Source organism: Maniola jurtina, chromosome 7, assembly GCF_905333055.1.
Source record: "Maniola jurtina chromosome 7, ilManJurt1.1, whole genome shotgun sequence".
Classification (NCBI taxonomy): Eukaryota; Metazoa; Arthropoda; class Insecta; order Lepidoptera; family Nymphalidae; genus Maniola; species Maniola jurtina.
The window spans coordinates 9,085,724-9,100,872 of NC_060035.1; the positions used below are offsets into that span (position 1 = coordinate 9,085,724).

The 15,149-nt window shown below is 36.7% G+C and overlaps 1 protein-coding gene and 1 long non-coding RNA gene across 2 annotated transcripts in view; one reads left to right on the forward strand and one right to left on the reverse strand.

Annotated features, from left to right (window-relative positions):
* LOC123867194 overlaps positions 1-15,149 on the reverse strand; it is a 22,356-nt gene continuing 7,207 nt past the window's right edge. The window contains exons 3-4 of the long non-coding RNA XR_006796357.1: positions 3,256-3,268; positions 1-128 (exon numbers count right to left, since the gene is read on the reverse strand). This is a non-coding gene — a long non-coding RNA (uncharacterized LOC123867194). The remainder of the gene's footprint in view (positions 129-3,255; positions 3,269-15,149) is intronic.
* Positions 4,828-15,054, forward strand: LOC123867172 (cytochrome P450 4d2-like). The gene is made up of 10 exons (XM_045909092.1): positions 4,828-5,242; positions 6,169-6,258; positions 6,886-6,996; positions 8,095-8,280; positions 10,923-11,119; positions 11,519-11,588; positions 12,557-12,758; positions 13,226-13,377; positions 13,661-13,849; positions 14,401-15,054. Exons 1-10 carry the CDS (start codon positions 5,086-5,088, stop codon positions 14,634-14,636), a joined length of 1,590 nt encoding a protein of 529 aa, XP_045765048.1. The 5' UTR covers positions 4,828-5,085; the 3' UTR covers positions 14,637-15,054.

Here is a 15,149-nt window from a genome sequence, read left to right on the forward strand (position 1 = left end):
TTGAATTTCAAATTCCGACTCTTCAATCCTGATGCTGCAAAGTACTGAACTCCTAAGCCGTGTGGATTTGGATAGTCTTGCTAGTGAATTGATACTTTAGGTACCAAGCAATGACTACTTACACTTAGCTTCAAATAACAAACATATTAAAAGAACCGACGTCCAAAATCACCACAAAAGTAATAAATAATTTTTGTTTCTACACGTGTATGTACAAACATACACGTGTAGAAACGTGTGTGTGATGAAGTCGGGCAAGCATAATAAAAGAAACTAGAAATCTAAGCGTGAAGCTCACCCAACTTTATATACGTTGCTACTCGCGACCGCACACAAATCGTCCAAATATATCAACGCACGGAAATATTTTGACTGAAGTGAAAATTGCTTTTCTATTATTATATTTATATTATTATGTAGTTTTAAATTTTTGTCACAAATGGCGCGAAATATTGGCCTATGGCTCCGGATCGGATCGGGCTAGCGCTGATTGCGATTACGTGACTATCTCTCATATTTGCGTATAGCGGGTACAATGGATCTACATAAAATTCTAATGAGTGAGAATTGAGATTATTCATCCAAAATCAGAACACACCGCTTGAAGCTACGTCATGCCTGGCCTCTGTTTTACAGCAGTTTTTAAACAAATACATTCATATCTACCTACCTAGTTACCATAAATACGGAAAAGAAACTGTTTGCCGGAATTATATACTTCTTAGGTATATAATTATTAAGTACCTACGTATAATTAACTAAGTATGACGCGAAAAACCTTAAGCCTGCATAGTTGACCCCCGTTGTTGAGTTGATTGTGGGTGACACATAATTAGCTTATAATCCAATTTGATCCGAATATACATATACATATAAAAATCCTGTAGTAGTATAATGACAATACAATTACTGTCACAGAAGTTGGAATCTAAGTTTCATTTGTGGTGCGGGGCGATTCAAACGCACAGAAGTACCTAGTTCCTCATGTTTAGTTTCAATAAAAAAAAGAGTAGTTAGTGAACTAACTACTCTTTACCTTTTTTTGATAGGTAAACCTTCAAGGCGAAGAGAACTGGACACTTTCTAGGTTATTACTTGAAATAACTTTACATTGCAGACATAGTAGTTTTTTCTCAAAAATATTTTCCCAAACGACTGTTCAACCCTTTTCGCGCGCCTGATTTTGATGAAAATCATCGTGCCTCTCACCCGAAACATTCAACTCCGCGCGGATGATGGGGGGAAGGGCCAGCCGGCGTATCTTGATACCTGGGATCTCTTTCTCACACAAGGTAAGGCGTAGCCAAACAAGTCTCTCTGGGACGCTGTCCCCTCAAGGTACAAAGATAGCTTTTATACTGGAGACGGATATAGATTATCTATTTTTTACTCAGGAAAATCAAAGAGTTCCCAGAGGATTTTTAAAAACTAAAATTCACGGAAGAAACCGTGGGCATCATCTAGTAGGCACAGACTAATTTAATATAGGTTATAGAGTCAAAGCTGCATAGGTAAGTACTTAGTTAGTTATTACGTAATAAGATTACTGTAATCAAACGCGTAATTAACACTGTAACTGTTGTTATTATATCCCAGAACTACTTTATCAGAATAATAACATCTGAAGTTTTGTTCCTCGTGAAGGGGGAATATCCTCATAGATATCCAAAGTATTATACTTTCTGGTATGCCCGACTCCATTGGGATGCCCAACGGCAACAACGGCTTACGGAATAAACCTCCACTCGGCTCTATCTTTCAGAAATAGGTAATACCGATTTAGCATTCCGTTTGAAATAATATAGCTCACCATTAGGCGGTATCTTGTCTTTTGCCTTTCCAATTTTTATTCCGATATAAGTTAGCCTTGACTGCGATCTCACCGTGTGAGTGATGATGAAGTCCTAAGATGGAAGCGGGCTAACTTGGTAGGGGTAGGGCAGTTTCACCCCTTGATCAGTTTCTACGCGGCATCGTACCGGAATGCTAAATCGCTTGGCTTTGTCGGTAGGGTGGTACTAGCCTCAGCTGAAGCCTCCCAGACAAGACCAGAGACAATTTAGAAATAGTAAATTCGTAAAACTATTTGTCCTTTATTCTTGTTTTCATGATAGCACGCAACATTTCGGCGCATGCATCCCCAATCCCTGTGACTGTCGTTTGCATACCTCAAATGATCGGCTTCCGAACTTAATTAGAGTACCTAAGTAGGTTATAAGGAAAATACTACATTGTTAGAGACACAAAAATGCTTGATTGTTATTTGTAACACGTAAGAAGGTGGTTAAAAACGCGAGTAAATTACGTCATTTACGCCTATCTAGAATCACTAAAAACTTTAAATTCTTATAGGTTAAAACGCTTAAATTCATTTAAAGAATTCGACAGAACCTCCAAGAATTCTTTTTCGAAATCTGCCAAATTAAAAGAAATCTACAAGTGTTTTTGAATCGTCAACTGAATCTACCATTGCACTGGTTTGGAATGCCCTTCCTACCGAAGAATAGCAAGAAACTTTTGACGTGACAACGTCTTATAATTCGATAGAGCCGGCTGCACGCACGAAAAAACATGACTCATGCGGCGTTACCTCGCTCTGAGGCGTTCCATGTAAGGCTTGAAGTGCAAGCGAGAGCGCGAAACGAGCGACAAAGAAGCACAATCGGCCTTTGTTGTCACGTTCAACTATCGTCAGTAAACCGACTTTACAGACAACCAATTTTTTTCTTTCGAAGGGAAACGGGTGGTTTTAAATTATTACCCGACTACGGCAAAGCCGACAGGAAGGGTTATGGTTTTAGCAGTCTGTGTATGTATGTGTGTGATACTGTGTGTATCTGTATGGCGCTGTATGTAGTAATAGAAATATCTACTAGGTATTTTGTTTTTTAACTCTATACGCATTGACTTGATGGGCCAATGGTCAGTGACAAAATAGGTAGTATGTACTATGTACCTACAAGAAATAAGACCTTGCTCTTAGGGAAAACCAGACGCGAGTCAGTAAGTAGCGTAATAAGATCTATTACATTGGACACCATGCTAACAATAATAAAATAAGAGGTGGATATAATAGCATCAGTATGGACACAGACGTACCTACCGGCACTTTGACTCCTTCAAGTTAAGTTGGCGTATGAGGAACGAGATCTAGTTAGGTAAGTAAAACCGGTACGGTAAGTAACGATTTTGATAAATCGGATGTCAATTTTATATCAGATTTAGGGGTGGCGCTCCAAAATCAATGATAATTACAATATTGAAATACCTATACCAAACGGGGTATATTCGGGTTTTGGATACGACATCATGCCGAGGATGCACGGGGAATTTTTGAACCTTTGGAGCCGTTAGATCTCTTCGAACATAATCCGACTTTCAAAACATACCGAATATACTCGTAGGACGAGATCGTGGATGTATGACGAATTGTTCAGTCAATTGTCATATAGTTACGAGTACATAGGTTGCAAAGTGAACCTATAGCTAGAGAAATCCAGTCTAGAATTCGTAAGATGTTGACCTACGTGGTGGCCTCGCAGATATACATTTTTGTGGCCGCTGTGAAGTGCGTGCGTAAAACTTGAGCGGGCGGGAGATACGAGACGCTGAAACTGAAAAAAAAACTGTCGCTCGTCCTTTAGAAGCACTGAAATAAACATATACAAATACGCTGGAAGATGTGTACCATACAAAATGACAGTTATTTTTTGTACCGATGCAAAGCGCCCTACTGAGCGTACCTGGCATTAAAATTTACATTGTGTCAATTCAGTTTTCATGTTGACAAAATATTATGTTGACAGATGTTTTATTACTAACATTTAGTTCCGAGTACGCTCACTCATGATTCATGACGCTCACTGCTTCTATCAGTGCCAAAATAGCAAAAATCAAGTTGTTTCAAAAACAGGTCGCCTATCGCAGGTCCAGCGTATTTATTTGTAGTACTAGAGGTCAGTGTTTAGGACTTATGAATTAGGTATAACAATGACGCCTTTTTCGTAATGTGTTACGTTTATGCAATCATTTTAAACATCTTTACATGGTGTCTAAATTACATAGGTAGTAAATTAATGTGATTTGCGTTGGTAAATTGATAGGTAGGTCTGTATTCAACATCAGGGTGTTCACCATTTTTTGGGGTGAGGTGGAAACTGAAATTGTAAGAGTTAGCCTAATAGTTTTTTAAAAGCAATATTATAGAGTCGATTTTAGAGAAAAGAAAAACTGAGTACATAGGATATTTGAAGATTCGCAAATAATTAAAAATCAAATCGGGGCTGGCCTGGTCATTTTAGCCATTGCGAACAGACACACACAATGACTTTCACAATTTTATGGATAGAAATAATTGTGCTATAACTAAAGTGAGCTACAACCATAAATAATGCCATATTATGAAAAACACGAGCGATACGAGCGCAAAATATTTTTTATAAATCCTTTATCTAAATTTAGCCTAAAATCAAATAAATGTACCTACTTATCCACTTGCAAAATAATAAAGTGCACAATTCTTAGGGTTTCGTACTTCAAAAGGAAAAAAGGACTCTTCTGTCTGTCTGTCTGTCGTTTCTGTCAAGAAACCTATATATTTCTCCAAAATCTACGCTCTTTGCTCTTTGCTCTATCTCTAAATGTATGTAGTAGATTAGTTTATGTTTCGCTTCACTGACCGCTCTCAAAATAGCATCACCCTCTATCTATATCATAGAAGACTCAGTGACAAGAAGTGTATGAACACCGACTAGTACTCTGAATAACAAGTAGGTACCTATCTAAGTACGAGTAGTTAAGACAATTTTTCCTACGTGTCTGAAGGTTGCACGCTTTACACCGTGAACTTTTCGACCCCTACGCCGGTACCTACTACCTAGTCAGCTTGTTCGCAAACCGTCGCGGTCAAAGGAAAATGTCCATATAAATCGTAGCGCTATTCTTTCATGTTAATACGCGATACGTACGTTTAAAATTGCTTGTCTCGTAGTTACGTTCATTCATTCTCCACGAGAATCACTCGTTTAAGAACAGGCACTCTATAATAAATTATAGTAAAATATATCGGTATTAGTAAATTGCACAATGATTTTGTGGCTATTGTTGGTGGTGCTAGTGCTATGGACTGCGCAGTTTAGGTTTAGAAGGAGGAGAATGTACGAATTGGCTTCGAAAGCTCCATATCCAAAAGATGAGTTGGCAATTATTGGCGTAGCACATAAATTGTCGGGAAATACGGAAGGTAGGTAAGATTTTTAAAATTAATAAATCACCTTGTTTAATTATTTTTAAAAATAATTTTCTAATACTAATATTCACACTATTTTTAACCCCCGACCCAAAAAGAGGGGTGTTATAAGTTTGACGTGTGTATCTGTGTATCTGTGTGTCTGTGTATCTGTGTATCTGTGTATCTGTGTATCTGTGTATCTGTGTATCTGTGTATCTGTGTATCTGTCTGTGGCATCGTAGCGCCTAAACGAATGAACCGATTTTAATTTAGTTTTTTTTGTTTGAAAGGTGGCTTGATCGAGAGTGTTCTTAGCTATAATCTAAAAAAATTGGTTCAGCCGTTTAAGAGGTATCAGCTCTTTTCTAGTTTTCTTGTAGAAATGAGGTTAGATAACCATTAGGTTCATAATATTATGTCAATTGACAAATGTCAATCTGTCAAGATGGACGTTGCCTAAATACATAATTATTTATTTGAAAATGATGTTTTGGAAAACTCAAATACTTAGGATCGTCGGGGGTGTTATAAATTTTTAATTTACACTTGTTCCATAATGAATTAACTAATTGAAATCTGGAGTCATTACGTGGATCGTTGCGACTGTCGCAGAGCAAAAATTGTATCAAATCGTAAAAATAATCTTCCTAAAAATGAAATGTTAGACCACAGCACAATAAATAAGGAGAGACACTTTGATCATTATATACCGATACTGGTCTGGTAAATGACGACCACAACGACTTTTTTATGACTGCCATATCATACCTACCTAGGTCCCGGCGGAATTACTGGGGCTGCCGTCTTAGGTCACTCCCTTACCGCACGCACATTGCTTTGTCTAGATGGCTTAATTGAACCTCTAGTAGGTAATAACATATTACTATCCTTATTCTGTGCTAATGCCCTCACTTACTTGACAAGAATAATATTTTCAGACATAATGGCATATTTGAAACAAATCAGCTACGAAGCTATGGAGACTGATGGCGTAATCAGAGGCTGGCTTAATCACATTCTTTATTACAGTGAGTGATACTTTTTTTTCAACTAAAAATACAGGTCCATGATGGATCTCTTTGGCAATGTGATGAGTACTAGGTTCGATTCCCGGCTAAGGCAATTTAGGAATTTATAATTTCTGAATTGTCTCTGGCATGGCTTTGGCTGTGGCTAATTTCTAGTACTACCCTATCGGCAAAGATTAGCGGGCACAAACAGATAGAAAGACAAAAAAGTGAAAAGTGTATCGTAACGTGCAAATCGTGTAAAACCACATACAAAAAGTGCGCGCAAAACAAGTAGGTACCTACTAGCACTGTACTACATATTATTATGTATTCTGAGCTACTAGCCCAATCTGAAGTTGTAACAAGGCTGTTTGCGCAGGTCATAGGATTAAATACACAGCTGAGATCTGTTTTTTTACAATGCGCGGCCATAGCTTTGTGATCGGATTGGAATATTTCTTTTGGGCGCACTACATATTAATACGCGAAAGTGAAAAAAAATCGTAAAGAGTGCTATATTTAATTTATGTATTTAAATATTTACAAATTCGCCTTTCATTGCTTACTTATGACGAAACTTCTAATTTCGCCAATGATTATTATGATAAGTTTTTTAATTTTCTAATAGTTTTTTATTCTTATCAGTAATAGTGAATCCCGTGGACTTGGAGATGGTGTTGAAAACGTGCATGGAAAAGGATGATCTACATAGATTTTTACGAAAAATAATAGGCAACGGCGGCATTTTTGCACCAGGTACTGGCGACGCCAAACTACTTGAATGCTCTGAAGTTCTTGTTTGCGCCAATACAAAGCCCTTACCCGCCCTGCGGGAATAACGCAGGGAGCGCGGTTGTATACTCTGCTTGTGCTCTCCGCTGATATTTTTTTAATGCCCATGCGACGCTACTCGTAAGTACTTCAGAGCATTTCAAAAATTTGCCGTCACTTAAAAAAAAAGTCGTTTGATAGTTGAACTAGGTTCTGTTTTTTAAATTTATAATATCGTATCTAACAGTCCGGTCCGGACACTAAATCTGACTATTCGTTATTATTAAAAACGATTCGATAGAGTTTAATTTATTGCGTTTTTATAAAGGATTTTTTTTGTGGTACGGAACCCTAAAAATACAAATCCTCGATGTCACGACGAATCATCTTGTACCTACGAGTCGAATAATTTTAATACAAAAAGTAGAGTCCTGAATGTAAGTACCACGCAAAAAACAGAAGCCCGAAATTAGTCGCAAAAAGCTAATAATTCTAAATATTAAAAATTAATTCTTCACATGACTAAGTACCTACCTAGTATTAGTACCTAACATGACTAAGTACCTACCTATTCATGTGAAGAATTATTGTTGGTTTTGTTTTGTGGAATCTTTTTGCGATTAATTTCGGTCTTCTGTTTTTTGCGTGGTACATTCAGGACTCTACTTTTTGTATTAAATTACTATTCGACTCAAAAATGTTCCGTTTTATAAAATGTAGGTACTTAAATGATTAAATTTTTTATTGAATTACGATTCAATAATTTTAAATTAATATTATGTGAAATCTATTCATCTTATAACGAATCGTTATTAATAACAAATCCTTAATTACGGATGTATGTATGGTAAAGGTACGAGTATGTGTGAACGGACTGTGATGCCCTTTCACGCGATGATAAATGACGATTCGTGGATGTTTCAACGGGTCATTATTTAGGTATTCCTTTTGTTGTTTTACACAAACTTATCAATAACTAATACGCATCTGCTTTTAAACATCTTTAAAAATTGATCGTGAACCCTACGTATTTCATTTATTAATTACCTACTATCATTTATGTACTTAATTGTTATATTTCAGTTCCCATTTGGAGACGCCGAAGAAAAATTCTAGTGCCAGCATTTAGTCCAAAAATTGTTGAAAGCTTTATCGAAGTTTTCTCAGAGCAAAGTCAGATATTTATGCAAAGAATGAGCAGTATGTGCGGATCTGGACCTTTCAACATCTGGCCTTTTGTATCATCTTATTCTTTGGATTCCGTGTGTGGTAAGTTTAGAAAAGACAGGACGCTGTCTGTAAGAGTGATTATGATTGCCCTGAGGTTTGCTTTGAATTTTATGAAAAAGTAAAATTGAATCGGTTATTTCATAATTCAATTTAAAAATTCAGGAATCAATAAAACCGTTTAGTTTTAAAAGTGAACGGATTTCGAAGGAATTCTTGAGCAAGCAAGATAAAGTTGAAAACTAAAACCCGACTGCGATCGTCTTAATAAACGCTAAATACATATTATAGTAAAATGGTTTTTCTGTCGCTTGGTATACTTTAATGTTGTAGTACGTTTATATTTATGAACCCAGAATTTTCTCCTCTCTCATTTGACACCACACTCGATACAATAGCAAAAAAAAAAAAATTTGGAGACCCCCACTTTTTTCATGTAACTAACATCCGTTATGTCAATTTTTTTGCCTATAATATGTAGCCTATGTCACCCGGACCTTTACGACGAATCGATTGACACCTCGTTCATCAAAATCGGACCAGCAGTTTAGGCGCTACCGTGGAACACACAGAATCTGGATACAAACATACACACATACATACATACATAGACTGCTAAAATCATAACTCTTCCTTTTGGCTTTGCCGCAGTCGGGTAAATATAGCGTTTGGACTTTATAAGAAAAGTACTGACTTACCTACATATAAGTTCGCGAGTCAGATCGACATAGCAATCGGGGTGGGGACACCCGCAAACTCGTGTCTCGTACAACCCTCGTGCTCGCGCTACCCCGATGCGCGATGCGGGATAGCGCGGGTGACGTCCATCCGCCTAATACTAACTGTGTCCACCTATGAAGAAGCTTTAAAAAAAGTATTTAAAAAGAAATTGGCTTATGCGGCTTTTGACCGATTCAAGTGTAGATTAATATGAAAATTGTTAGGATAGGTGCAGTGTAGTTAGGTAGGTACTTACCTGTTCGCGTGCTCATTATATGCAACTATGTGTTTGCATGTTGGTTACCTAATGCATAATATTATGGCCTGATGAAGTGACAGTGATGATGATACTAGGAAACTAACATAATTGGCTCTATTTTTTCTAGATAATTAGGTAGGTAAGTATATCAATCTAAAAATGCCAATGGAAATAGCGCATATTAACGTTTTTATCCGCAATTATAATATCCGCAATAATTTATTGGCAATGAAAAGGTTACGATTTTATAATCTTAAACAGTCTAGGCATGTACTATGTTTGTTTGTATTTATGTATGTTTCACCATAGCGCCTAAACTACTGAGCCGGTTTTGATGAATGAGATGCCAATCAATTCAAGGTTATGGTCCGTGTGCCTCGGAGAGCACGTAAAGCCATCGGTCCTGCGCCTGATATCTCTCTGGTCGTGTTGGATTTCCATCTCATAGAGCTACGAGAGTAAAGGAACGGAATGGTCCTGTGTTTGCGCACATACTTCTGTACTAGGTAAATAATATTATCTCCCACGCAGTTGGCTAACCTCTAAGGAGATTGGCCGCCGCGGCGTGACCGAAATTCGGTCGGAAGGAAGGATTATTATTATGGTCCAGGTGACAATGTACAAATAGAATATAATCTACATTTTAATATGAGTCCACACCGGCGCTCGCGCATGAACCGTGCACACAACGCGCATCGAACGCCTAGATGGAGTATGGACGCGTCACTGTCACTGTGTGGACGTGCGTATCGCCAACGCATAATATCATGTTTGTATTCACTCTCAAAAATTCACGAACATGTGCACGCCGTGACTTGTAGGTAACATACACACGAATCACTCGCAAACCACTTATGAACACGTCCATATTATGTTCTTACGAGTATGATGCGCAGTTCATGCGCGTGCGCAAATGTGGATCCGGTTTTATACAAACAAAAAATTTATAATATAACGGATGTTAGATCCAACTAAGTGGGGATAAAGAGGGTGGCGGAAAGCAACCGGATTAGCTGCAGACTCATAATATGATGTGATATGCTAAAACTATAATATCAGCTGATAGGATTTGAATCTATTCATATTTCAGCCGATTCCCTAGAATCCGTTGTGGTATTGACGTGATAATGTAGATTATACTAGATAGGCAAGGCATCTAGGTACATTAGGTATTTCGGCCGGTGTCGTTTTAGATACAGAAGTATTCAAGGCAGCGTTGTTCGCTTGGCCTAACGTTGATTTAACTACGTTTATAATATCATTAAAGGTACACGCGAAGTTAGTAGACTTTGATTTACGGGTTGTTTTAGTCTAGAAAAGTCCTGATTCACCTGTTTGATATTTGCAGTAGATTATTGGAAAGTTATTGCAAATTTTTAACTTTAACTACTGCTTCCTGCATGTATTACCTACCTACTCAGATAGTTTTATTCAAATACACTTTTATAAAGCGCTTTTGAATAGGCTAGGATATCAGCGGATGCTCTTTACAACATTAATCGCAATATTTAAACATAACTACTTAAATAATTAATTCCAATCAGTCAGATCTACGATTTCTTAAAGAGGCCCATGCAGTGTTTACCTACGTGTAAACTATGCTTTCAGTTTAGACTGAAGCAGTAGAAATAATGATAGTCAACGCAAAAGCCTTTTTATCAATTCAAAACTTGCAAGTTGCATAAATTTTTAAACCCTTTCTCAGAAACAACGATGGGTGTAAAAATAAAGGCGCAGACAAACTCAAATTCTCCATTCTTGACGAGCCTGGCGAACGTTCTCAACATCGTCTGCCAAAGGATCTTCCACTTGTGGCTGCAACCTGACTGGTTGTTCAAATTCTTCCCACAATACCCCAAACATCAGAAATATATTAAAACTCTACATGACTTTACAGATGAGGTACGTAACTAAGCGATAAAAATTCTGGGAAGGAAATTATGGCCTATTTGGTAAGTCTATTATCAGTACTCCACAAATAGACCAGAACTCCTCGTAAGCTGTATATCGGTCGCATTTGTCAATCGTGTGTACTAACACATACTATGCCTGTACTCTACTACGGTGGTTGAAGAACGATTAACACGACCGACGCGACGTACGAGACCCATAGCCTAGGCGGTTCGTAGATAAACATCAGTAAATTCTTCATACTCTGAAAATCGTTATAGAAAGAATGCAGGTCATATTATTGTCTCTATTTTTAAGTTTCCTAGTTAACACATTAAATTCTAATGGTCTAATAGTAGCCTATTAGACCATTACAAGTTAATGTGTTTTTAATGTCTCAATTTTATTTAGGTAATCCGAAAGAAAAGGGATGAGTTAAAGAATGAAAAACATAATCAACCCGAAGCTGACAGTCACTATGGTATGTGTGTAATACACATTTCCTTATTTTTAAGATAAAAAGATAAAAAATACGTTCGTACTCTACTCAATGAGCTCTAAACAATAATACTCCACATGCTAGGATAAGAAAGCTCTGGTTTACCTTTAAAACGCATAAATCTTTCGCCTTTTTAGGATAAGAATTTTTTTTTCCGGCTCCTTCTTTATTCAGAGAGCCCCCCTAAAAATAATATAATTAATATTTGGTTTCGGGTCAACGTTCTACACAAAATACCATTTCAGGTTTGTAACTCATTTCGTCTACGAGCTAGAGACCTGTGACACGCGGACAGACAGACAGACAGACAGACAGCAGACTGTTTTTACTTTTTGGGTACGTAACCCTAAAAATTACCCTCTCTTCGCTCACTTTTATTTTAAGTTTTTAGTCAAATCTCTAGCAAGCATATAATACAAAGTTTATAAGAAGCTGGCTCGCTTCACTCGCGATAAATATGCTTCAGTAGGTATTTCTAGATCTTTTCTAGATTTTTTTATCGTTTTTATTAGAAGTCGTACCTACTATGATCAGGTAATTTACTTTTTTTTTTCGTTTTCGAATCTATTAAGCATTTGAAGTTATTACTACAAAACTTATTAGAAATCGCGATCACTTCGCTTGCAAGAAAGTGATTGAGGCTCCCTTCACTCGAGTTTTTACTATTTCTTTTACAAACAACTTCGGGTGTTAATTCCAAAAATAAAACAAGACGTTTACCTCACTACTCATAGCAAAACCACTTCGGGCACCTTAATCCGCCGCTGCCGAATGCTCTTTTATTTTATTATTCACCAAAAAATCATTTTATTTTAAAAGACTATTCTAAAATTGTCCCAAAACTCTGCGCCCCAGCCCAAGGGCCCATACCTATGGTGTTGTGCGTATTTCAGGCCTAAATGCAGTCTATATAACAATAATGCAGTGTTTAATATAATGTTATTTTACAGATTTGGGTTATTATCAAAGGAAAAGTTTTCTTGATTTATTAATCAGTTTATCCGGCGGTGAAAAGGGTTACACAGATTTGGAGCTTCGTGAAGAGATCGTAACACTAACTATCGCTGGCACAGACACGTCTACGGTCTGTTTGTGTTTTACCCTTAAATTATTAGGAAAATATCCAAAAATCCAGGAAAAGCTATATGAAGAGTAAGTAATAAGTATCTACTTCATAGCATTATAGAAACTTAGTGAAATAAGTTATAGCTGAAGTGCTGTTAGGTACTCCATAATAACGAATTTTGATCATATTTTGCCATCCTTGCGGTCTTCGCAGTAAAAATTTCTTCGATAGGTAAATAAAATATCAGGTATTTAAAGTCAATGGCGAGACCTGAATTACTCCTACTCTGACAGATGAATTAACTATTCAAGCTTTTTCAAACTTCTAAATTTTTCGAAAATAGTCCACGCAATCGGCGTACTCGCAGGTATTAAGTGATCGGCAATCGAGTAGTGTAGGAGGATTCAAGCCTCACAAAACTCTCACACGATGTACGCGATCTATATTGTCTAATTTCATTCTTACTTCCTGGGTTTCTTTTCCGCACTTAGTTAGACATAGCCGTTTTTTTTATGTGATTTTTGCCTGCCTGATCTTTAACTTTTAATTTTAGGATAAGAGACGTGTTTGGGGATTCCGATCGTCCGTTAGTAAAGGAGGACTTACTTAGATTAAAGTATCTGGACAGAGTTGTGAAGGAATCTCTAAGGTTGTTCCCGCCTGTTCCTTTTATTATTCGGAAAGTCGAAACAGAGTTTACATTACGTAAGTTTTATGAAAACACTTTAGGTTCTCATTATAAAACAAAATACACTTAGTTTCTTAAAAGCAAAATCCATTCAGTACAAATGATTCCTGTTGTGCTAGCCTAGTATTAGTGGCTAGAGATATATTGTACCAAAAGTTTGGAAGGATTCGAAGTTTCTTAGAATCTCGGAATTTTCTATAAAATAATAAATGTAATCATTTACGGAGTAGAAAGTATGGTTATCTGTGAGGTATTGATGAGTCAGGACTTTTCTTTTTAATTATTTAGATATTTTTTTAGCTGGCTCCGGTCTGATAGTCCCAAGTGGTTCTGGCATAGTTGTCTCAATAGTTGGAGTTCATCGCGATCCCAAGTACTGGGGTCCGGATGCAGAGCATTTCGATCCCGACCGGTTTCTTCCTGAACGCTTCAAGTTGCAGCACGCCTGTAGCTACATGCCGTTTAGTAATGGACCTCGAAATTGTGTAGGTGAGTGTCTAGCGGTTATTTTGCTGGTAAAAACTTTTAAATATTACTTTTATTTTATAGATATTTTACAGTACGCGTAAAAGTAAGAACATGGTGGTTTGCGCAGGTCATAGACTGATGAATAAATAGGCAGGTGCACAAGCTCATTTGAGATCTGCTTTTCTACATTGATTGTGGAGCTTGGATGAAAATTGTGGAGTCATCGTGTCCAGGTTGGACTACTTGTTTTGCGCGCACTGTATAGCTGTATCAATTTTCTTTTTATTTTATCTTAGCGAGCTACGTGGGGCGTAGCGATAGCGCGTACAATTTGTTGTACACTTTTGAACCGTCTTTAAATAGAAGGTTCTCAAATTCAAGTGTGTTGTTTTGCGATGTTATAGATAACATATCAGATGGAGTAGACTCTATAACTCAATTCTGAAGAGATTTCAGTAATTATTTTCTCATAGATAAAACTGTGCCTTCAACAAAGAGTAGATTTCTGGTTTTCATAATGCAATTTTTGTAACGTGTTCTATTCGTAGACTTGACCATGTTAATGTTTACAGGTTACCAATATGCTCTTACATCAATTAAGACTGCATTAACGGCGATAATACGAAATATGAAAGTCATCGGAGAACCAGAAAAAGGTCCCATACCGAACATAAGGGTTAAGCTGGACATCATGATGAAAGCTGTTGACGACTACCACGTGACCTTGGAGAAGAGAACACCTGGTCCAGAGGCGAGTCACGAAAAAAAAACTCCTGACTCTCAAAAATTTCAAGCTTCCCATAGTTGAAAAATAATTTCTTCGTAGATCTAATTTATTTTGAATTTCAGCTTTAATAAACTTATTCGTGATCAACGATTTAATTTATTATGACACATTTTATTTATAAATATGTTATAACACTTATATGTATGACATGATAAAAATTATTGGAGGAACAGTGGTGAAATAGATTGAATAAAATACTAAATGTAAAACTTAGAGAAAAGTTACAAAAAGTTAGATTCTTAGTTACTTAAGTTTGTTATTATCTCTGAAAGTATTATCAAATTGCACAGTCTATTCCTACTTATCTACCTAAATTAGGTAAATAGTTGTACTTAATTTTAAGCGTAGTTAGTTCCGTTCAGCCTACCTATCTATTTTTATGGAGGTAAATTGTAGCAGGTAAAATTTGTCTGATTAAACAAAAAAATTATATATTTTCATGAAATAAATATAAATTGAAGTTAAAATTACACTCTATTATTATACCTAGTAATCAAATATTCATAACAATAAATAATGTATTATAAAATAAGT